The sequence below is a fragment of the Danio rerio genome, chromosome 19 (genome assembly GCF_049306965.1).
Source record: "Danio rerio strain Tuebingen ecotype United States chromosome 19, GRCz12tu, whole genome shotgun sequence".
NCBI classification, from domain to species: domain Eukaryota; kingdom Metazoa; phylum Chordata; class Actinopteri; order Cypriniformes; family Danionidae; genus Danio; species Danio rerio.
In genome coordinates this window covers 32821932-32846574 of record NC_133194.1, presented here as the reverse complement: position 1 = coordinate 32846574, position 24643 = coordinate 32821932, and the positions used below count along the sequence as shown (strand labels likewise).

Here is a 24643-nt window from a genome sequence, read left to right as displayed (position 1 = left end):
AGGTGCAAAAATTTGGGCACCACAACAGAATAACGACATCAATCTTTTGTACAGCCACCTTTGGCTAGAATAACTGCCTATAAACACTTCTTATAGTGAACGATAAATTCATGAATTCTTGTTGAAGGTATTTTGGGCCATTCTGCAGTTCACCCAGGTTTGGTGGATGCTGAGCGAGAATGGCCCTTTTTAAATAAATCCATAGATTGTTAATGATGTTCAAGTCTGGGAACTGGGATAGCCATTCTAGAACACTGTATCATGTCTGAGCATGAATTCCTTGGTAGAACTGGAACTGTTCTTTGGGTCATTGTCCTGCTGAAACATCCAGTCCCTGCAGGACTGATTGCTGAATATTGTTCCTCAGAATCTCCTGGTACTGGTTGCGACCTTTAACCTTGACAAGGTTTGCAATGTGCTTGTCACACATCCCCACAGCATGATGAACCCTCGACCATATTTTACAGTAGAGAGCAGGTTCTTTTCCTGTCATGTTTGTCCACAGTATATTTTTCCAAAATGATTCAGGCTTGTACAGATGAGTCTTTGCATAACTCAAATCACTCGTTGTTCATTGGCAGAATGCAGAAAGTGCTTCTTCTGCATCACCTTCCATTGAGCTGTTCTTTGTGAAGAGTGCGCTGAACTATGGAACGATGTACAATGACATTATCAGCAGCAAGATGCTCCTGGATCTCTTTAGAGGTGGTCTGTTGTTTGTCTGACCATTCTAACCATGCTTCGCCTTTGCCTTTTAGATATTTCTCTTGGTCTAGCACATTTTTCCTTCACAAAAATGGCTCCTGTGGCCTTTTTTAACTATATTTCTGACTGTGGAGATTGAGACTTTAAACCTTTGTGAGAGAGGTTAAAATTAAGCGTTTTTAAATTTTTTTTTACTTGTTTTATGGAAATGATTTGCCAGTGGGGATAAGTGAAATAATCTTGCTTTCTCTTTGACATGTAGATATTTGGACTAGAAACAAGACAAAAATTTTAATCAAAAACTGCTTCTTGCATAAATCATATAAATTCCATATAAATACAGTGATTAAATACAATTCTTTGGCTTCAGGGCAACTATAATTCAGACTGGACATTGCATTTCCTTGCAATGTGACGATATCAATGCTGAAATGATTTATTGTGCAGCTTTATATATATATATATATATATATATAATTATAATATATATAACGTAAATACATAATTTATCTTGGATTTGTGCAATTAATCATTCTTTTCATGTAATTAATAATATGACAGTTCAAATACAAATATATGTTGTGCAATAATTACAGTGTTCAATGAAAGAAGGTCACATTTATAAAGACGATTAAGAAACAATTGAGAGAAATGAGTTCATGAGAATATATGGCAAGTATGAAATGTGGAGTCATTAAATGAAATGCTTAAATGGCTCTGACTGTCTAACTGGACCAGACAGGTTGGCCTTTGCTTTGCCTGAACTCCTGTGGCTGAATGACAGCCTTTCTGTTTTCCTCTGCTGGACCACCTGACGCTGTCAAAACACACAGTCCAGACAAGTAGTTTGAGGTAGCCACAGGCATGGTTTGCAGTAAACGGTCTACTGACAACTTTACTTTGCATTTAAACCAAGCCATAAACCTTGAGCCATGACTCAGTAGGAACCTCCCAGAAGCTATGAAGCCACACAACCTCATATAAACTACTGAGAACACAACCACATGATGATAAAATAGACATTCATTTCCTTTTCTTCATTTGAGTATCACAACAGCCTGTGAAATGGCTGTATTTGAGACTATTTCTGCATATGTGATGTGATTGACACTGTGACAAACATCAGATGTCATGTTGAGATCATCATGATATACTGATGTATGCAAACGTCAGACATATTTTCACTTTTCATAATACTTGCCTCTTCAGCACAGTTAAACTTGCCCATGCATGCTAATGAAAAACCACCTGCTACCTATAGGCAAGCCTATAGGACCCCAGAAACTGTAAAAATTATCAGTAAATTCACACTTTTCCATATTATGTAATTCGATTATATATATATAATTTATGCTTTTGAATTGCATTATGAAATCTTGACCTTTCTTCCAACAGCTTTTAATCTTTAAGAAAGTTTGAAAAAGTGACTTTTCTGAATAACGTCAACAGTTAAATAGCATATTGTCGGGTTGGTGTTTCATATACACAAACCTTGTAGTAAACTGCCAGTGCATTTTCTGTTATTTACAGTTGGGGAAATGAGTATTGAATACGTCACCATTTTTCTCAGAAAACTTTTTCAAGTATTTCTAAAGGTGCTGTCGACTTGGAATTTTAACCAGATATTGATAACAACCAAAGACATACATATATAAAAAGAAAACAAATCTAATTAGTTTAGAAATTAAGTTATGTGTAATAAAATGAAATGAAACACGAAAAAAGTATTGAACACATGAAGAAAGGGAGGTGTAGAAAGGCAATGAAGCTGAAATCTTTCAGTAGTTATTCAGCAACCCTCTGCCCTTCGCCATTGTAAATTAATATTAGCTGCTTTAGTAAAACATCTACATTCGCAGGATGATGAAGGTGAAACCAAAGTGAACACTTTAGCAAGACAATGATCCAATACTTAGCCAAGGACACTCTCGAATACTTTCAGAGAAAGAAAATCAAGCTGTAGAATAGCCCAGCCAATCACCTGACTTGAATCCAATATAATATACAAAATAAAGATCAAATTTGATACATAAGACTCGCAGAACCACCAAGATTTTTACACTGTTAAAGTCTGTGAAAAAAATCACACCTAAACGATGCATGTGACTTTATGCTCCATAAGAGGCGTCTTTAAGCTGCCATCACTAAAAAAAGCCTAAACTTTTCCCTTTTCCATAGCTATTAAATACATACATATGTGACTTATGTCTCTATATATTATTTCAGACTACTAAAATGTCAATAAAAGTCACTTTGTTTAACTGTAGAGTTGAATTTTCAACATTAATAGTCGACAGAGCAGAGATCAGCTTCCCATAAAGCAATTTACAACCGCAAATAAACGAAAAACACTTGTAAATCAAAAAATATGAACTGTTAATTAACAGATATTTTTACAGTGAGATCTATGAGGAATATTTATCAAAAACAAATTGGGTTGTGCCCAAAAACACCAAAATTCCTATAATGGCAAAATAAAATGTGGAAATTTTTCTAAATTGCTTGAGCAAATGCATCAAATGTTATTCTAAACCAAGCTAATTTTAACCATACCAGTATTAGATGGCACTGTGAATGTCATAAAGTTGAAAATGCTGTATTTTTATGACCTGACATTGTTAAAAACATATTTTTCTCTCCATTAGTATATTATTTATGGATAAATACTATATTATTACGCACACGCGTTTGTAAAACCCTTAAAGCACTTGAATGACAAAAAATTGCTTGTACTGTGGGGCAAAAAAGTATTTAGTCAGCCACCAATTGTGCAAGTTCTCCTAACTAAAAAGATTCGAGACATGTCATTTTCATCATAGGTCAACTATGAGAACCAAATTAAGTAAAAAAATAAAAATAAATAAATTCCTCTGTAAAATAAGTATTTAATCAATAACAAACAAGCACGATTTCTAGCTCTCACAGACCTGTAACCTCTTTAAAAGCCTCCTCTGTCCTCCACTTGTTACCTGTATTAATGGCATCTGTTTAACCCTGTCATCAGTTTAAAAGACAACTGTGCACAGCTTCAAACAGTCTCACTCCAAACTCCACTATGGCCAAGAGCAAAACGCTGTCAAAGGACACCAGAAACTAAATTGTAGACCTGCACCAGGCTGGGAATACTGAAGCTGCGACAGGTGAGCAGCTTGGTGCAATTATTAGAAAATGGAAGACCGCTGATAATCTCCCTCGATCTGAGGCTCTACTCAGATCTCACCATGTGGGGTCAAAGTGATCACAAGAACTGTGAGCAAAAATCCCAAAACCACACGGAGGCACCGAGTGAAAGACCTGCAGAGAGCTGGAACCAAAGTAACAAAGGCTACCATCAGTACCACACTACGCTGCCAGGGACTCAAATCCTGCAGTGCCAGACATGTGTCCCTGCTTAAGCCAGTACATGTCAAGGCTCTCTAGACCTAGAAGAGGATTGGGAGAATGTCATAGGGCCGGATGAAACCAAAATAGAACTTTTTGGTAAAAACTCAGCTTGTTGTGTTTAGAAGTGAAAGACTGCTAAGTTACATGTAAAAACATTATACCTACTGTGATGTATGGAGGTAGAAACATCATGCTTTGTGGCTGTTTTTCTGGAACCAGGACGACTGATCCATGTAAAGGAAAATATGAATGGGGTCATGTATTTGAGATTTTGAGTAAAAACCTTCCATCAACAAGAGCATTGAGACGATGAAACATGGTTGGGTCTTTCAGCATGACAATAGCTATGTTTCCGTTCATCTATTTTTATGTGCTTTTTGGATATGCGCATAAAAAAATCGGTTGGTGGAAACACCAAGATGCGCTTATGTTTTGAAAATGCGCATAAAAAACGTGTATAACCGAGTATGATAAACTTTTTATTTGATAAGAAAAGAACTACAATGGAAACACTTTTACCGAACAAATTCCAGTATGTGCATAAAAAAGTTATGTGGTTTTGTTATAAGCAGGCTGAGCACATTGCAAAACATCTGAAATGTTGTTTTGGTCATTCTAAAACACATTAACAGCGTTCAGTGTTAGTGTTATTATATTATTAATGACCTCTGGAGCTGTCAAGAGCGTCTGTGCTCTGTGTCTCACGCCTTTAAATGACACATGTTCACTGCATGTCAGGATTGCCTTCTAAGGCGCAAGTCATTTATTAAATAAAGAAAAGATTCACGCAGCTTCTCCTACCACAATAAATTCAGTTTGATATTTGGCACCGGTTCATCAGGAAGTGACGATTTTGTTCTCTTCGACTTGTTGGATGGTGAGTTTTTCACATAAAGTTAATTCAAATTTTAGGGTGGAAACATAGCTATTCATCTTAAACACACCACCCGGGCAATAAAAAAGTGGCTTAGTAGGAAGCATTACAAGATCCTGGAGTGGCCCAGATCTTAACCCCAGAGAAAATCTTTGGAGGGAGTTGAAAGTCTGTGTTGCCCCGTGACATCCCCAAAACATCGCTGCTCTGAGAAGATCTGCATGGAGGAATGGGCCAAAATACCAGCAACAGTGTGTGAAAACCTTGTGAAGACGTACAGAAAGTATTTGACCTCTGTCATTGCCAACAAATGCTATATAACAAAGTATTGAGGTGTACATTTGATATTAAACAAATATTTAATTTCCACCATTAATAAAAAATTCTACAATGTGATTTGAGATATACTTAAGATAAAAATAACCGCTCTCTCATCTTATTAAGTGGGAGAACTTTCACAGTTGGTGGCTGACTAAATACTTTTTTGCCCCACTGTATCAGTATTTGTACTACAATAAAAAAGGGAACCACAAGTGTGATGTCACATCACAAATGTTGCAGCATTTACAAAGTTTAGTGTAAACAACACATTATCAGCCTATCATGTAGTGTTTGCCATTCATGTCATTCACTGTTGGCCTTCACTGGGTAGCGTGCCAGCAAATTAAATGACTTTATAATTACTTGTGCATCTAGATTAGCCCCTCGCATTCCCGTACCAACAGATTTGTCCTTTCCAATCTTAGCCAATCTATATGTATTGAAACCAAGTAGACATTTAAGTATCTGCAAGGTCAGTGACATTATAGTTGCTTGGTTCCCTTGGGGAAACCCTGAATGTTACATTCACTAATTACTGCTCACACGCAGCACATTTTCAAAGACCAGACGTCGGCAATGGACCGTGCTGTGTGCATATGCATAATTCAAAAAAGCATGGCGTATGAGTGTAATGTAAATCATCAGCAGCCTAGAGTTCAAATTAAACAGGAACAAAAGAGAAAGGAAAGTACCATGAGGAAATTATTGTATGCAACATGTACAGGCCAATTTTCAGTCATTTTTAGGTATGGGTTTGAGTAAAACGTTAATATTAATATTTTATTCTCTACATATCTGAGAACAGTTTTTTTCAAATTTCAAACTAAAATATATTGTCTTTTAAACACTATAAAAATGCTGTGATTCACACAATCGATTTTGTGTTTAGAAAACATGAAGAAATTAAGTTAACGTGTACGTTTTTACAAATTAAAATGGATTTAAAATAAAACAATTAAGTTGTCACCAAAACAAAAATAAAAATTGTGTTTTTCAACTAATTTTAAATAAGTAGTTTGAACAAACAGCAAATGTGCCTTTTCCCCATTAGAAAAAGGCAATTGATCTTAACAAAATTTATTTGCTGTTGATTAAAAGGGTTATTACACCACATTTTACTTCTCTGAGGTTAAATCTTTGGAATTCTGTTGCCTAAAAAACATGACACCTTTTATTTATGCAAAAAAATAAAATAAAAATAAATAAATAAATAAATAAATAAATAAATAAATAAATAAATATATATATATATATATATATATATATATATATATATATATATATATATATATCTAAACATATATAATTATGCATTTTTATTGTAAATTTGGGAGATATGCCATCCCAATATTGGGTTAAAGCTGGAAGGGCATCCAGAACAGTTGATGGTTCATTCCACTGGGGCAACCTCTGAAATAGAGACTAAGCTGAGAGAAAATTAATATCAGTATTCTTGTCACATCCCCGGCTCGTTCCTGCTGCTCCAATCACCTGTCTCCCTCACCATCTCGTTTTCTCAGCTCCAATCATCGCTCTCCTTCACCAGCCACCTCTCATCACACCCGAGCACTCTCACCTGAAGTCTAATTAGACTCACCTGCACCAGTAATCACGGTCCCCTACAAAGCTTCCTCGATTCCAGTCATTCATTGGGTGGAATCAATGTCAGATGGTTCACCTCGCCTTCTCTCTGGCTCACCACAAGCTGTGATTAAGGGAAATGACTTTATACTCAAATGCTTGAATGAAGATCCTTGTTTACATTGAACAACATTCAATTTGCTCACCATCCAAGAATATCCCTTACCTGCTTCTCCTGTTAGTCAATCCACTGTGTGTTTGAAAAAATTTATTAAAAGAGATAACCCTCCTTGTCTTCATTGTGTCACCGTGAGAATACTGATCAAGAAATGCCATCAGTATAGTTTACAAAATAAAATAAAAGTTAATTTATACAAAAAAAAAAAGACTATTTTGGTTATTGTGGTTGCTTTATTATTATTAGTAGTAGTATCATTATTTTAACAAATTATTGATGTTGATCTGTTGTATGAATACAATATCATGTTCGGTGGTTGTGATTTTGCCAAGTAGGATGTGATCTTGTTTTAAAATCATTGTTGATTCTGGAACATCATTTTAGTTCAAATATGTAATCCATACCTTATCCTTTCCCCTAAAGCCAAACCTAACTGTAAGTTATTCCCAAAATCAGAAGGGAATAATATTTAGACAACAATCCTGTAGAAGTACATAACACTTATAAGCCTAAACTTAACATAAACTGTAAATGCATCCCTAAATTCTGATAGGCTGGCTGGAATGTTGTTCCAGGATCAACATACACTCAATACTCTAATATAACATTCTTTGCTGTTTTTTTCAAACTCATTTATTCATTAATTTTCCTTCGGCTTAGTCCTTTATTTATGAAATACCCTTTAGTTGCAACCCAGTACTGGGAAAACCCATACACTTTCGCGTTCATACACACACTCGTACACTACAGTCAATTTTGTTCATACAATTCACTTATAGCACATATATTTAGGAAACCGGAGGACCCGGAGGAAACCCACATGAACCCACATGCCAACTGGCCCACCCGAGACTCAAACCGTTGACCTTCATGCTGTGAGGGTACAGTGCTAACCACTGAGCCACCGTGCTGCTCCTTTGTTCAAACTACATATTTGAAAATGAGCTGAAACAACTCAATTTTTTGGGGAGACAACATAATTTTTTTTACGTTAAATCCACTTAAATTTGCAAAAAGGTAACTTAATTCCGTAATGTTGCCCCAACTTGAATAAACTGTGTGTAACCCAGCATTTTTTTAGTGTAGATGGCTGTGTATCAGCACTGTTGTGATTTGTGTGTAGGTAATACATACAGTGGAAGTGTCGTATTGCATTTATACAACAGTTTGACAGCACAAGTGTGTGATTAAAAAATAACCAGAGTGTTAGAGAGGAACTCTTTACAACACTTAAAAAATATGTCTGCTGTTTAATCAAACTAATTATTTAAAATGAGCTGAAACAACACAATTTTTAGGCTCTTTTGGACCACTTAATTGTTTTATGATTCATCAACTTAAATTTGAATTCAAATCCTTCATGTTGCCCTACACAAACCTCAAAATCCAGCATTTTTTTCAGCGAAGGACTTACATGTCACCATATTAACCACCTCTGGTGTGCATTCAATTTCAAATAATTTAATGGTACATTATTAATTATTCCTTACATATATATTCAAAGAGCAGACGGCGATAAGATGTGAACGGGCAATGAACCGTGGTTGTGTGCATATGCATAATTCAATAGGCAGGCTGAGTATGAGTGTAATGTAAATCATCATCGGCCTACAGTGGAGATTAACCAGAACAGAAAGGAAAGAGAGCGCCATGAGTAAACTATGCCACACGTACGGGGCCAGACTGTGTCTGATCCTAATCGGCTGTCAACGAATCAACAAGAGCCCTCAGCACTTGACAGCAGGACCTTGAGTGTGGTTATCATCACCCCGGAGCCCCGTCTCAATGTCAGGCTGAGCGTGTTCACGAGCACATGTGCACAGCCCGCGCTCACGGCCTGCCAGAGACACAAACACTCTCAGGACGGAGGGTGTAAATGACCTTTCAGAGTCCTGCAAAGAGCAATGTGGAATTGCAAATCATGTCTGTTGTCCAAATAAGACCCATATTGCAATACAAAAATAATGCAAACATATACATAGGTGTTAAAATGACATGTTTTTGAAAAGGTCATATATTGAGAAAAGGTCAAGAAATAAAGGTGTAATATACACATATGTTGCTTTAGATATTTTTATGTAACTTGGGAATTGTCTTAGTAGCTTTTTCTCTGCAAGAAATAATGTCTATCATACTTTTTACAGCAGACCAAAATGTCATACAGTTTGTTCATTCATTTTCCTTTGGATTAGTCTCTGATTTATCAGGGGTCGCCACAGCGAAATGAACTGACAACTATTCTAGCATATGTTTTACGTGACGGATGCCCTTCCAGCCACAACTCAGTACTGGAAAATCCCCATACACTCTCATTTAACACACACTTATACACTATGGCCAATTTTTAATTTATTTTTTAATATATCTTTAGAGGCTTTTTACCTTTATTATAGGATAGATGAGAAAGGAACATATGAAAGGAAAGGATCGGCAAAGAACCTTAAGCCAGGAATCAAACTCGGGTCGCTGCAAGCACCTCAGTGCTACATGTTAGCGCACTTTATCACTAGACTATTGGCGCCAAAATTATGGCCAATTTTAGTTTATTCAATTCACCTACAGTGCATGTCTTTGGATTATGGGGGAAACTGGAGCACCTCGAGGAAAAAAACTTATCCAGCATATTATGAACAAAAATCATTTGATGACTTATACTAGAAAAAAAACTCTAAATTCTCTCTCTAAAAAGAGAGATGCCTAAATCTGCCTGAAATGCCTGAGTCTGCACGGCAAATTTGGCCCATAACCTTTGATTTGGCCCAACATCCAATCTGAGAAGAAAGTGATGATGGGGGTTGGGATGAATGTCTTTAACTGAGATCGTCAGTTCTAGAATAACAACTTTTTTGATTGTTTGTTTTATTGCTGAACTCCAAAAAAGCAAACTAAAATTAAACATTTCACTAAAATGTAAAAGAATCTGATTTTCAAAAATGTCAATACTGTCACTCTACAGACAGAGGACAATGCAGAAGGCATCAGCGAGACATCAGATCAAGACAAAAACAGGTGCAGCTTTACTAGTGTATTCAGCATTGAACTCCGTTCTGTTATAAATGGGATTATTTATGCTTTCACTGTTGTAAATTTATTATAAAATAGAGAAAAATATTGCATTGGTTAAAATAAAGCAATGTTTTCTAATGAAAAAAATTATATATATATATTAATTACCAATGGCAACTTTTATGTAATACAGTTTGGTATATTTACCTTTGGCCCACAGCCCTCAATCAAGTTTGATTTTTGGCCCTTCATAAGAAAAGGTCCAGGCACCCCTGCTTTGTACTATAATGTATTATGATTGCTTATTTTCTCATATTTTTATATGTATAGATCAGAATAAATATGCTACAGTAAAGATGATGAAACTGTATTTTACCCATATTTTTGACATTTTATTTTCAATTTCAGGTACATTTTTTTATTTGAAACATTAAAGAAAATGTAGCCTACTTGTATGTGAAAAAAATATTTAGAAAAACATCAATACTTTTTCTAAGCAATAATACATTAAGAATTCAGTTTCAAATTTATTTTCAGAAGTCATTACTAACTTTTTAATTGTATGTAAATTTTATATGTTAATTACATTTGTTTTTATTAGCATATAATGATGTCTGAAAGATCATAGGACAATGAAAACATCAGTAATGACTTCACATGAAAGATTTTTTTTTAAACATCTGTATAGAAGTATTTTTGTGCTCCCTTTGCTTTGCATTTCTCAGACATCCTTGAAAGCCTCTCTTTAACCTGAACAAGTAGTTGAACTTGCAAACTATGGTGATTTGAAATCATTACGAGGCTCTCGCAGGTGCCATTTATCACAACTCTCTATTTGCTCATTACAATTTCATGACACCATCTTTTATAATTTAGTGTTCATCATCTCCAGCAGCTTTCCTTTCAAAAGCAGCCCTTTATTACACACAAGTTCAGCTCCATACTCCCAGCATTCTTTGCACTTTCACCTTATGTACCACAGCAACCAAACTGAGGAATCACAAACCATTAGCCAGACATTCTTGCAGTCAAGATCATTATAAAAGAATCCGTTCAGACTCTGAACCTGCGGCGTGTTGTAGTCTATGTCATTACAAGTCTATCGGTGAAACCAGAGCTCAAATGCACAGCAGATAAAGACTCCAGAACCTCTCCGCTACGCCATCTATATCGAAACTGATCAAAGCCAGAGTGGGAAAAGCACATTACACATGGCATTGCGCTCTCAGCCCGTGCGTACAAGCTTTGAAAATGTTGTTCGCTTGAAGTGATTATTCCAACATCATTAGAGTATCTTGTGCTTTTTTGGTGGGTTTTCTCAGGAAACAGATCTAGCTTGAGGCTCTTAAGCAGGTTAAAGGGAATCAAACCGTGTGCTGATTAATTATCTGAGCTCCTGTGACATGTGGTAAAAGTGTATTACTCTGAGTGCTGGTACAAACTCTTCTTAAAGTGTAGTTATTTCACATCAAACACCTTGGAGTGCTAATTTTAACTTATTTTTCTTTTGAGAAAATCCATTATTCAGCTTCCCTTTGGGTCAGACTGATTGAAGTTATTTTAAAATTTTCATTTTTACCTTAACAAACCCTCGTGAAGCTTCATTAGTTTCATATGTGTACTGAGAAATTCATTTTGATGGAAGTGAGAAGATTGCACAGAGATGTGAATAACCTGTCTAATTCTACTGATGGCAATTATATTGGTTTTAATGTAAAGGAGACTATTTTCTGGGCCCTTTTTTTCTCCTACACTCAAAAAATCAAGTTTGCTGTTTATTCAAACTACTTTACAACAAATTTAAAACACAATTCTTAAGTTTTTTTGTGATAACTTAATTGCTTTATGTTCAATTCTTTAAAATTTGTAAAAACTAATAAGTTAACTTAGTTCCTTTATTTTGTGCCAAAACAAAACAATTGGGTTGAACCCATCATTTCTTACAGTGTAGTAACATGTTAAAATCAGAAAATTCCTAATACAATATCTCACAAAACTCACTTTAAACTATTAAATGAGCTAGTTTTATAGGCACTATTTTTAGCGGAAACCATTAGAACATCTGTATGGTTTCTATATACATATTTTTTTTGGTTGTCTGGTAATTACAAGAAATATGTCCCATTCCTCGCTGAGATCTAACCCCTAAACTGGCTAAATTGCTCACTTTTCATCGGCTTCACAACATGAAGTCCAAGCTCAGCTGTAACATTGGTGCGTCTACAGAAAACAGCTTTACTGCAGCTTGCAAGTTTTATGTTTGCTAAGATAAGACTCTAAGATGTACTGCTGAACAGTGTTAGGGAAAGTTACTTCTGAAAGTAACACATTACCATATTGGGTTACTGTCCAAAAAAGTAACTATTTATGTTACTTTGTTACATTTTACGGTAAGTAATGCGTTACATTACTTTTGAGTTACTTTTTTTTTACTTTGCTGACCTGGCTGAGGCCTGATCTCTTTCAAAACTTGCTGGGTTTTCTTCTTCTTCTTCTTCTTCTTCTACTTCTTTTTTTAAGGATCTCTGCAATTAACACCACACTGTATAACTGCTAAGAAACTATGTTGAATTATTTGTAGTTGTATTTTATTTTTTCCTTATTATTATTAGTCCAATGTTTTGGTAAGGATGTTGAGTCTTTCACTGTAAAAAAAAATGCAGAGTTTCACGCAATTCCTTCATGTTGTCCAAACACAAATTGATTATGTTACTTAATCATTTTTACAATGATAGTGGATTGGACATAAAACAATTAAGTTGTCCCTCAAGAAACTTAAGAATTGGATTGAACTCATGAATCAGTAAGCAAAAGTCATTTTTGAGTGGTAATATTAGTGGATTGCTTAGATTTTCACTGAGATTCATTTTTGCCCCTGTATCAATTAGTTTCTTAGATCTCTTAAAAAATAGTGCTAATACTGAACTTTTGCATTCAGCAGAGTGCTGTTAGAGCTTCTTGTTTAATATTGGAAATTATTAGTGGCCACTGGAATGTTAAAAATTGTTTTTCACTTTTACTGGAAAGTTTTTCAATCGTGACCACCATGCGAAAGTCACACATTATATTATAATTAAATATAATGAAAACATGTAAACTTATTTTGGAATGTACTTATGCTGACAAAATTGATGCGTCATTTGTCAGCAGAGCAGAAAATATATTGTTAAATATGTTGTTAAACTAGCTTGTGTTAAAAAGAGACGTGTTTGCACTATAGGTCATAGGGTGCTAAGAAAATTTAAAGTTTAAGAGAACAAGATGATGAGATATAATATAAAAATCACCTGTCTATCTTCAAAAGCTATTTAAGAAATTGATCAAATCATCAAAAAATACAGTATTCAACTTCTGAAATAATAAAACAAAACAATACCTGCTCATGACAACTTAATTTTTGTATTTTGTTATGGTATTTTATCACATTTAACAGGCATTGCACAATGTGCATTGTTTGTGCGCAGCGTTCGTGGGGCCCTCCAAGAAACATGGGGCCCTAGGTGACTGCCTAAATTGCCTGTTGGATGGGCCAGTACTGTATGTATATATGTAAACAAAGATAATGAATAACAATCTGAGGTGAAGTGCTTCAAAACCAGTCTGCTATGCTTCAGAAAATTAAACATGACCAGATATGGTATCGGTTGTTGTGAACTATGCAAGAAACGATTGAATCTTGTGTCACGACAAGGAAATCGTGCCAAAATCGTGTGATCTGACCGGGGCTTTATAACTAGGCAATTGAGTGAGCACACTTTCGTTCTGACCAATCAGAATTGTGCAACTGAACTATGCCCGCAATTAAAATAAAAAAAGAAAACAAACAGGAAATCACTGAAAAAGGGGATAATGGCATCTGCTGCTACAGAAGCATTAATAGACAAATTAATATAAAAGAAAAAACAGCATTTGTAATATGGGAATATTTTGGTTTTAAAGTCACAGGCACCAAACAAGAACAGGTCATTTTTAGAGCTGTCGCAGAATTATTGCCACGGTTTACAGATTATTAAGCTGAAGCTTAAATTTATTAAAATCAGCTTGAAGCTTGAATTAAATTGTAAATCAAATCACAATCCCAATATCTGTCAAAAAATAAAGAAATAAAAATCGCAATTAGATATTTTCCTCAAATCGCACAGCCCTATTTTGAAGAATGCTGATAACCTGTAACCATTGACTTCCCTAGCAGCAAAGGTTTCCAACATTTCTCAAAATATTTTCTTTTGCATTCAACAGATGAAATAAACTCATGAAGGTTTTGAACAAGTAAAATGCGAGTAAACGGTGACATAGTTTTCATGTTAGGGTGAACTATGCCTTTAACATTTTAATGAAGCCTTTGGAAAATATTGTAAAGGCAGGAATATGCTTTAGCCAAGCGAAGCTCAAAGGCCAAAGCGGTCAGCAAGCAGGCAGTTCTTTATGAGTCTGAATAGTCTGACATGCAGAAGCTGAGTGTATTAACCTTGAGCGAGGCTGAGGGGAAAGGGGAGCGGAGGAAGGCGCTGCTGGTGCTAAAGGCCTAAGCAGGTGTGACAGTTCTGAAAGCTTTCGCTGGACAAAAAAGGTTTCACGGGCCTCCTAGCAATGCTAAGCCACAGCTGACCTCACAAACAGGGCAGAGAGAAAATGTGTTTACAGTCAGAAGAGAAGAAGAGGAGAAACAAGCTGGCTTTGTGTTTTTATCAAAGAGATGATAAAAATTATATAATAGTATATGGATTCAAAACAGAGCAGTAGATCTAATATACTACACCAGGAGTGTTTTAGAAAAGTATTGAATAAATAGCAAATAAATAAAGCATATTGCATGAATAAGCACAATGGTCCGTGTTTTAAATGTTAATATTTGGCCATGTCAATACTCGTGTTTTTCACCAACTCCTGAATGCAATTCATTTGCCATTTCTATCCAGAAGGGGGCAGCAAACATTATGAAATCCACAGTTTCTTCATAATTTATCACGAACCCCACAACATGCGTATGCAAAGCGTTGTGGGTGTCTCCAAAAAGCCAGACAGCATATTAATTAATTAATATATAGCAGTCTTACATCTGCTGGAAAAACACAAGTTGCTTTTGTATCTCGTACTTACACGGGGAGTCAGAATAAGGCTCCGAGAAATTACATATAGAGTATCATATCATGTATATAATTTATACTCGTACGATGTAAAGCAGGGGTTCTCAAACTCGGTCCTGGAGGTCCGGTGTCCTGCAGAACACACCTGCTTGGATGTTTTTAGAAAGCCTATACGAGCTTGATTAGCTAGCCCAGGTGTGTCTGATTGGGGTTGGAGCAAAAATCTGCAGGACATCGGACCTCAAGGACTAAGATTGAAAACCCCTGATATACTTATATCTATATCTATCTATCTATATATATATATATATATATATATATATATATATATATATATATATATATATATATATATATATATATATATATATATATATATATATATATATATATATATATATATATATATATATATATGTTGTATGTGTGTGGAAATATACATTCTACAAATATAAATAATTTTAATGAAGAATTGATAGATAAAAATATATAACAAATTAATAAGAAAATAATAATAATATATACATACAAAATAATATACATCATTTTATTTACATTATTTATATTTTTAATTACATCCAAATAATATATGTATATACTCACAATAAATCTGTGATTATTTAGATGATATTTTATATTATTGTTCATATGTATATGGTACATAGATAACAAAAATACAAAGAGACAGTGCTCAGCATAATTGTGTAGACCCCATTTTGAAAATGAATATTTTTATCCAATGTATGTTGCTGCATTTAAACAAAACAGATTTATTAAACAGATATATTGATTAAAATAACATTTAGTCACCAAACATATAGAAATTGAAAGATAATAGAACAAAATTAAATTACAACTATTTATTTATTTTTTCTTATTTATTTGTTGATTTTTCCTCTTTTAAAAATTTGTATTTAAATTTGTAAGATAAGCTCCAGATTTGGCTCCAGTACTGATTAATCTAATGTATATGCACATATATAATATTGTACAGCTTCCTATTAAAATATGAATTTAAAAGATAGAAAGTTTCACATCAAAGTGGGCGGTCCCATACATCGAGTTTCATGACGTAATTTCCGCTCGCTCAAGTCATTTGCGCTCGTCTCGAGCTTTTGTTCATCTGTTTCCAACCGCACGCCGGAGAACAGGAGCCATTGCGTCTCACCACCGCGCACTGTTCAGCAGCATACACTCACCCGTTCCGACATCCAAGCAGGACGTGGATACTGAAGTAGTTTCACTCTTGGACTTTCGGTGTTTAAATCTTCAGCAACTTACAAACTCAACATGGAAAGCGAGAACAAATACCTCCCGCAGCTGCTGGCGGAGCGCGACAGCCTGGACCCGTCCTTCACACACGCCATGAAACTTATATCAGCAGGTAAAGCCGTTGTTTTGTGGAAACGCAGGAGCGGAATGTGAACGTATAACCCACTAACTTTTATGGACGAAGAAAAATCGCAGTTTTGTTTGGAGGGAAGTGAATGGAATCGACTGTAGTCGTTGACGGGACGACCGTTACAAAAGTCTCGTAACAGCGAGCGAGGGGGGTGGTGTGTTTAGCTGGAACCAGGCACGTGCTGCTGTAGCCATTTTCGGTGTGTTGTTAACGCTTTCACGGAGGGTGAAATGTGGGGGTTTTGTATCATTATCCAGTGTGCATGTTCTGAACCCGTGGTGGTGTATAGATTTACCCTCATCACCCCCCGGGCAGCGGTCCCATTTCCGCTCCAGTGATGTGTGATCTGCGTACTGGATGAGCTTTAACCGAAAGCGAACTTTTAAAGTCAAATATCATATTTTGTACACATTTACGGAACCAATTTGTTGTGCGCATCCGTAAATTTGATTCAATTTTAGTTGCAAAAATTGCAGATAAAACATTTTTAAATGAATCATATCAGGATTTCGTTGTTGGTTGTTTGTAACAAGCGCTTTGTGTTCAATAGGTCAACGTGGCGTTCCTTAGTACGCGTCAAGTCCCAGCCTCCATGCGCTGTATTATCGTGTTTGTCTAGACGGAAAGATCTGGAAAGCTTTAGATGAAATCGTCCAAGCCTGAGCGTATGAAATTGAAGACGGGTGAAAGTCTTAACTTTGAGATTTGTCGTAGTAATAAAAACCATGTTCAGGACCATATGTGCCTGCAGTGTGGGAAGTGTTGCATCTGGATTTTTGGTGTAGGAAATGTCTTTTCCTGGCCTCGTTTCACCACATGTCTTATATCAGCCTAGTGGGAGTTTAGCAGTATCTCGTGGTTATTATCAGTTCCATAAGTTACATTTTGAAAAGGCTTGTAGCTGGTCGGTGTTCAGCAGTAAAAGCCCTTTAGTGAAGCTGAGCCAGCTGATTGATGGCGTTTCCTTCCAATGTCTTTGAAGCAAGCACTTTCCTTTACAGGCTGAAGCAAACACTTAAATCTCAGTACATTTGCTATTGAAATGACCTAGAGTTTTGTTTAAGACCCGCGGGTATCTGCTGTGAGGTTATATCAATGAAATATAACTAAAGTTGTGATGCTACTAACTGTTTGTCTATTGAGTGTGATGCTTTTATTAGTGTTTTCAACTTAAAAGGAGGAAGACTAGCCTTTTAAACTGCTTTCTGACCTTCTGTTGAATTATAAATGCGATTCTTTTTGTAAACAGAGCATGTTAACTTGTAAACATAAATTTGCACCAACTCTTGCTTTACATGTTGGCATTGAAGTAATGCATTTTAATGTTCAAATCTGATGCATAATGCTTGTTTTCCCTTTTAGAAATTGAAAAGATTGAGAAGGGGGACACTGAGAAAGATACAGAAAGCTACCTGGACCTCTTTACTATGAAAAACATCAAACTGAAGGAAAGGATTCTCATACCAGTCAAACAGTACCCTAAGGTGAGTGTCAAACGTTTACTTTGACCTCTATATTTTCTTGAATTCTTATGTGCTGCTTCAGAATTTTTGTAACGAAGGAAAGTGCTACACCTAATTGCAAGCAGAGGTCATATGAGGATTCTTGGGAGATATTCAAATAATTTTGTAAGACCGTGTCATACAGTAGATCTTATTTCAGATCACGCATAATTTCATTCTTTAATAGTGAAAATAACTATTTGAGCTAATCAATCTGTTTTCTAATCATGAATTAAGCAACTATATTATTCTCAACTTTTTTATTCTCAATCTGTGAAAGACTTTAAGTCTGTCACAAGGAGTCTTAAGATATTTCCTAAGTGCATGTTTATTTGTGCGTCCCTTGATGGCTTGTCAGCCAGAGGCGATCAGTCAATTCGATTGAGTTCTCTGCTGTTTTACACAGCATGACAGTGTTCTTCTTTGACCTTGTGTGTTTATTTGTTAAGTTTGCCTGCCAGTTTAAGACTAGTTAGAATTAGTTTTTCTCCTCCTAATTCCAGATTCAGTGCGTTCTTTATGCAGATTCCAGATTAATATGTAATTTTTACTTTAGATTATGCTGCATCCAATCAAAAAGTCTTATTTAAAAATGTCTATTTAATTCTTTTGTGTGGACTTAATATTTGAGACAGCAAATTTTGGTAGATCACTACTTTTTTAGGACCTCTGTCAGCTGCAAATATTCATTAGCTGACCCTTAGGATATTACTGTTGTAGCTATGAATTTAAATGTTGAACCTTTTTTTTTTTTTCTCCTGAGTGTGACTTTTCTCCCTTTTTTGTTGTGTTCTCTCAGACCGCCTAATGTTACCCTTCACTTTGGTGTTGAGGGGAGCACGACTCAGGCCTTTGATCTGTTTGCATTCCATTTAATCTTGTCCTGTTCAGGGAGATCAAAACTATTGAGCTCTCAGTCCTTGAAAACAAGTTCAGTCAGGTTAAGTGAAGCACTGTAGGCTTCTTCAAACACTGTGGGTTTAATATTTAATTTCCCATTGCTTTGTGCAGTTTAACTTTGTTGGGAAGATCCTTGGACCGCAGGGGAACACCATCAAGAGACTGCAGGAGGAGACGGGCGCTAAGATCTCCGTGCTGGGAAAAGGATCCATGAGGGACAAGAATAAGGTAAAGTGCTATTGAGGTTATCTTTAAAAGTATGCAAGAACTGCAATATTTCCCGGGGCACCTAAAATTTGCTTTTGAATTTCTAAGATTGCTTTAAACTTGAAATAAAGGATGGTTTTTGGATATTTAATGTCGGTTCTTGTTTTCTTACTCTGTACGAATGAAGGTTAAATAACTATGGGTAAATTGGATTTGCTGAACTTTTTATTTCTGTGTTTTCAGGAGGAAGAGTTGAGGAAAAATGGAGAACCAAAGTATGCACACTTGTCTATGGAGCTTCATGTGTTTATTGAGGTGTTTGCTCCTGTTCCTGATGCATACATGCGCATGGCTCATGCCATGGAGGAGATCAAAAAGTTTTTGTTTCCTGTAAGTACTCTGAAATCGGCTTTGAGTCTAAATGCTGCAGTCCAGAGATCAAATTTTGCTGGGAAATGCTAATGTTGTGTTTTGTCTAAGCGATCTGTTTTTAGTACAGTGATTTATGAATTCCAAATGACCCATTGTTTAAGTATAAACCGCCTGCATTGCTGAACTGTAACTTGCTTTGACTGGTGGCGGATTAATATTTAATCTGATTAATGGGTTGTTTTTGAGTTCACTTCTCTAGCTTAGAGTAACAGACACTCCGTGATTTCCGTGTTTCTTGAGACATGTTAATAAGCTGTGTGCCTTTCTCACAGGACATGATGGATGACATTTGCCAGGAGCAGTTCATGGAGATGAAGTTTCTGAATGGCGGTCAGGAACACGGAGGTAGAGGCCGAGGAGGACCACCCATCAGAGGCCGTGGAGGTCTTCCTCCTCCTGGAGCACCCAGGTAACCCATACACCTATGTAAAATGCATTGCGACTGTTCTAGTTTGAGCTGCTTTAAAAATTTAGAGGAGTAGAGGAATAATAATCTTCATCCCTGCAGGGGTCGTGGTATGCCCCCACGTGGAGGTGGCCGTGGCGGACCCCCTCGTGGTGGAGCTGCAAGGGGAGCTCCTGCAGGCAGAGGTGGACCATCAGCCCAGCTGCCCAGAGGAGCTGCTTCAAACCGTGCCCGTCCACCTGCCCCTGGCGCTCCGCGGATGCCTCCACCCCCTCAGACCCAAGAGTCCTATGATGAATATGTACGTGTTTTATTTAAATAACTATCCTCTGAATTTGCTTTGAAGATATTAGCCCCTTTCACACTGCAATCAAGATAAATTACTTGAATGCATATTTGTGCCATTTACTTAAGCAATTATTTTTTTAAGACACAATCCATTTAGACGCCAGTATGCTGTTGTGAATTTGATCATTGGAAAACACTTTTCCCAATGCTATTTTCTTTATCCACCTATACTATGTCAGTCAGATCTGACCGTTATTGAAACTTCTGAGTGACGGGTTTAGGGAGATAATTGTACTGTAATTAGTGTAGTACACTGCAGCACTGATGAATGATAGAGGCCAGGGTAATGAGCATAAAATGTGGTATAATAGCAAGCCTTTTTATTTCCCCTCACTATAACATTAAAATGCATTAGAGCTTAATATATTAAGATCTGACAAACCTGTATAATTTGTCCTAAGCAGATGTTTTGCATCAGTGCACACATGGAAAGTCCAAAAGAAATTCTCATACCGAACAATTGCCAAACCTGAATTCTTAGTTTTAAAAAGAATTAAAGGCTTGATTTTAACAGTGTAAACCTAAATGTTTGACAGGGGCTTTAAAATGCACTAGAATTTTCAATGTTTGTTCTTCACTGATTGTCTTGCATGTTTTATTTCCTCAGTCTTATGATGAGAGCTACGCAGACACCGGCTATGAATCTTATGACAGTTACTACAGTCAGCCACAAGCAGCGTAAGTTCATTCTACAAATAACACTATTACTGTAAGTTTGGAACTTAGAAAGTCCATGTTTCCTCTAATATCAACTTGGTTTATAATTATTGCGGTTTATGGAGGCTTTTTGGAACCTTCCCAGTGTCTTAAAAGCACTCTGTTGCTGGCTTGCCATGTTATTTAATGGAATTCTAGCCAGTTTTACTTGTGTTAGAGTTTGTACTTGAACAGTGTTTCTGCTTGGCTTTTTCCAGAGAAACTGAATACTATGACTATGGACATGGAGAGACACAGGAGGGGTATGAAAACTATGGTAAGTTTATTCATTATTATTTTAACCTCTGAATTTCTTTGATAATAAGTGAGAAATTAGGTTTTTCAGATCTGATGCAGTGCCAATTAAAGGGGTCATGACATGGAATTTAATTGTTAATGTTCTTTGTTTATTTGGGTTAATGTATCTATTTATTCCTCTAAACAAAAACAAAATCTATGCAAAATGTTGATGTTTTTTTTTTTTTAGGGCTGGGTTTATTGGCAGTAGTTAACTTCATAGCATTGGAAGCCGAATTAATGCTCCTTACCTATTGAGCATGACTACTTTGACAACCGTATCAATATAAAACTAATTTACAGATAAGGCATTATTAAAATCATTTTAATGCAGCTGTTGTCAGATATGTACAGTTGACTGCTTCTGTTTCACTGCAGTCTCTCCATTGTAGCAAGTCTCATTTAAAAAACAATCTGCAGTCAAATGCTCAAAACGTACAATCCTCTGAGATGTGAGACCATTAAAATTAAGCCATCTACTTGTTCCCGATGCTGGTATTTTTCTGAAGTCTTTACAGAGACTCAAATGAGCTGTTTAATCTGGATGTTTTAAAGTAAAGTTTGTTCGTTTGCCCTATTGGTAATCTGATTCAAGCGCGTTATAAATATGGCTTTGTGAACTTGCGTCTGTACATTGTATCCACTATCTGATTTATAATTGTTTTGGTTTGCTTTTTGAACTTTTCTTGTATCTGGTGTTGGCGGGTGTCCTCTTATGCTACAGAATGTCAGTGGGTGGGGCTTTTGAGTAAATGCACAGCTAGTATTTTTTTCCCATACTGATATGCTTCCGGTGAATGTACAATGTGGCTTTTTGAAAAGTTTTATGCGGTTCTTTTTACAGCATTGATGTTGTAATTTAATTTACATATCAGTTAAATAGACTTCAGCATTCATTTAGTTGTGTAAAATGAGATTTTTGCATTGTTTATATGCATGCGTCTGTCAGGATCAGCAGGCGAGCGCAGAAACGCTATTGAAAATGCTGGAGTAAAATCAATGTTCATTTTAAAGACATGGCATGGGAAAATGTAATTTAATGCAGTGGTTCTTGAGCAATCTGAGACCCACTTTATGCTGTATTATCAACAAGACAGTAAAGGTCATTGATTTTTAAAGAAAGCCGATTTAAAACGTGTCTTTTGAAACTGCATACAGTTCACCGGAAGTGCTTAACCCAGGTTGCTGCAAAATTAAAAGTCCTTCTGCATATACCCTATTGTTGTATTTTTGCCTCTGGAGGCAGTTTCTGCCAGTTCGACATTACATAATATCCAAACTATCTGTTTTTGTAGCTTGATTTGAAAACAACAAATGCTTTATTTAGAATGTGGACATTATGAAACTTGCATGATGCTGTAAAGGGACAAAGATCTCTTTGAAAAGATGAAGGAAAAGTGATTCATAACATTCTCATGTTATGACCCCTTTGAGTCTCAACACCTAGTTTGCCCCTGCTAATGGTTTACGCAATGCATTATAGTTATTAAAGTTAAGGTCTTTGAACTAAAATCTTCCTCTATTGAAAGCTAGCAGTATTGCAGTACGAGTAAATGGTAGTTTTCACCATTTGCAAATGAGGCATGGCATGCACATCTAAAGATACAGGTTATGTAATAGGTTTGCTGATTGATTTGAATGGAAGTACTGTACTAGGAACATCTTTGGTTAATTTGTGTTCTGTTTCTGCAGCTCAAGATAACTGGAATGGGACACCACGTACTGCTGCTGCCGCCGGTGGAAAAGCTCCCACTCAGAGACAGACTAAACCTGGGTTCAGGGAACACCCCTATGGACGATACTAAGTCTGACTAGTGGAACGTCACCCAACGCGTCGCCATGACAACTGTCTCCCATGGCAGCTCACGCTTTAAGCTACCCGACAAAAGTAATTGTCTGTTTGTTTTTGGTTTTGTGTTTTGTTTTTTTTTTTACTCCGGACTTTAAAGAAACTCGACAGAACGGCATTTGAATGCCTCAAGAATCGACTTAACCTTTAGAAGGGATTAGAGTTTAAACATGGCTGTTTTTTGGTTTGATTTGTTTTTTGTTTTTGCCAATATCTTCCTCTGCTCATACCTACCCTTGCTTTTTTGCATTTGTCGATGGTAAACGTTTGTTCCACAGATTGGAAAAAGTATTTAGCTCAAAGGTAAAGTCTAACAACTGTACAGCCACTTTTTGTGTCTCAGGACGCTTCTTTAATTTGTGTTACCTTAAAAACTCTGCTGAGGTGCAGTTGCAGATTCCCATGTAGGCTACATTTCAAAATTCTGTTTAATATTAGCGTATCAAAACAACCCTAAACTAAATGTCTGTTTTGTAATAAGGAATATAAATTAATCTTGTCAAAATGTCTTTTAATGGTATTTCCAACAGCCATTGAGTATTCATTTGTTTTAAATAAATAGTCTTAAAAGCTGTTAATGTAGATTTTAGGCCTCAATAATTTTCCATGTATGTTTAGAGTTTTGAAATATAGCCCAGTTAGACGCTGTTGAGATGGAATGTCCTCAAATCCTTAATTTGTTAAAATAATCTTACTCTTCAAAACTGTTCTTTAGAATAATCCATGTTTGGCTACGTAATGTTTAAAAGAGCAAAAAAAAAAGGCAACAGTCAGATTATCATGGATAATAATCACCATGCTATGTAAACTGCATGCACAAACTGCTTTAAAAAAACAAAACGAAGGATTTGGACAACAATCTCCACAAGGGTCATCACTTTCTAATGTAAAGGGATACTGCAGCTAAAACCGACTCCATTGTACATAATTTTAAAAAGGAAAAAACCAACCACATCAAACTGTACTTTACTGCCATTTAGTACTTGTATCCTCTCCATAAAATGCAGAATGACATATGTGTAAGCTTGCCTAAATAGGTAACTAAATCTGTCCAAAACATGTTTTGCAGCAGTTGTCAATAAAGCCTAGATTGTTTTTTATGAAACTTTAACCTGGTTTATTTTTCTTTGTCTTCATAAAATCTGAAATGGCCTTTTAAATAACTCCTAACCTTCAGTTTCTTCCTCTTCAAAACCCAATTTTAAATTTAAAACAATGCATGTAGTCTGAAGACGTAAACCACACTAAAGGAGTCTGTTTAAAGTGTTTGATTTGACGATTAAAAGCACACCTTTAATGTCTCTCTCTCTTTTTATACTTAAAAAGGACCCTAGAGGTAAGACCTGTGCTCTTTAAAATAACCTGGATAGCTTCCTAATGTCTATAGAGAGAACTAAAGCATTCGATGCTTGGGTATGTATTAAACTTTTCTTGAATGACATTTTATTTTTGATCTCACTCAGAATAT

General features: G+C 35.9%; 1 protein-coding gene across 1 annotated transcript; it reads left to right on the top strand.

Moving 5' to 3' along the window:
• Positions 1-16271: 16271 nt before the first annotated feature.
• Positions 16272-24286, top strand: khdrbs1b (KH domain containing, RNA binding, signal transduction associated 1b). Its single transcript, NM_213235.1, is given in 9 exon segments — positions 16272-16520; positions 17901-18022; positions 19052-19168; positions 19391-19537; positions 19852-19988; positions 20088-20286; positions 20941-21011; positions 21248-21306; positions 23019-24286. Coding segments are annotated over 9 exon segments (1059 nt in total). The 5' UTR covers positions 16272-16426; the 3' UTR covers positions 23132-24286.
• The last annotated feature ends 357 nt before the right edge of the window (positions 24287-24643 follow it).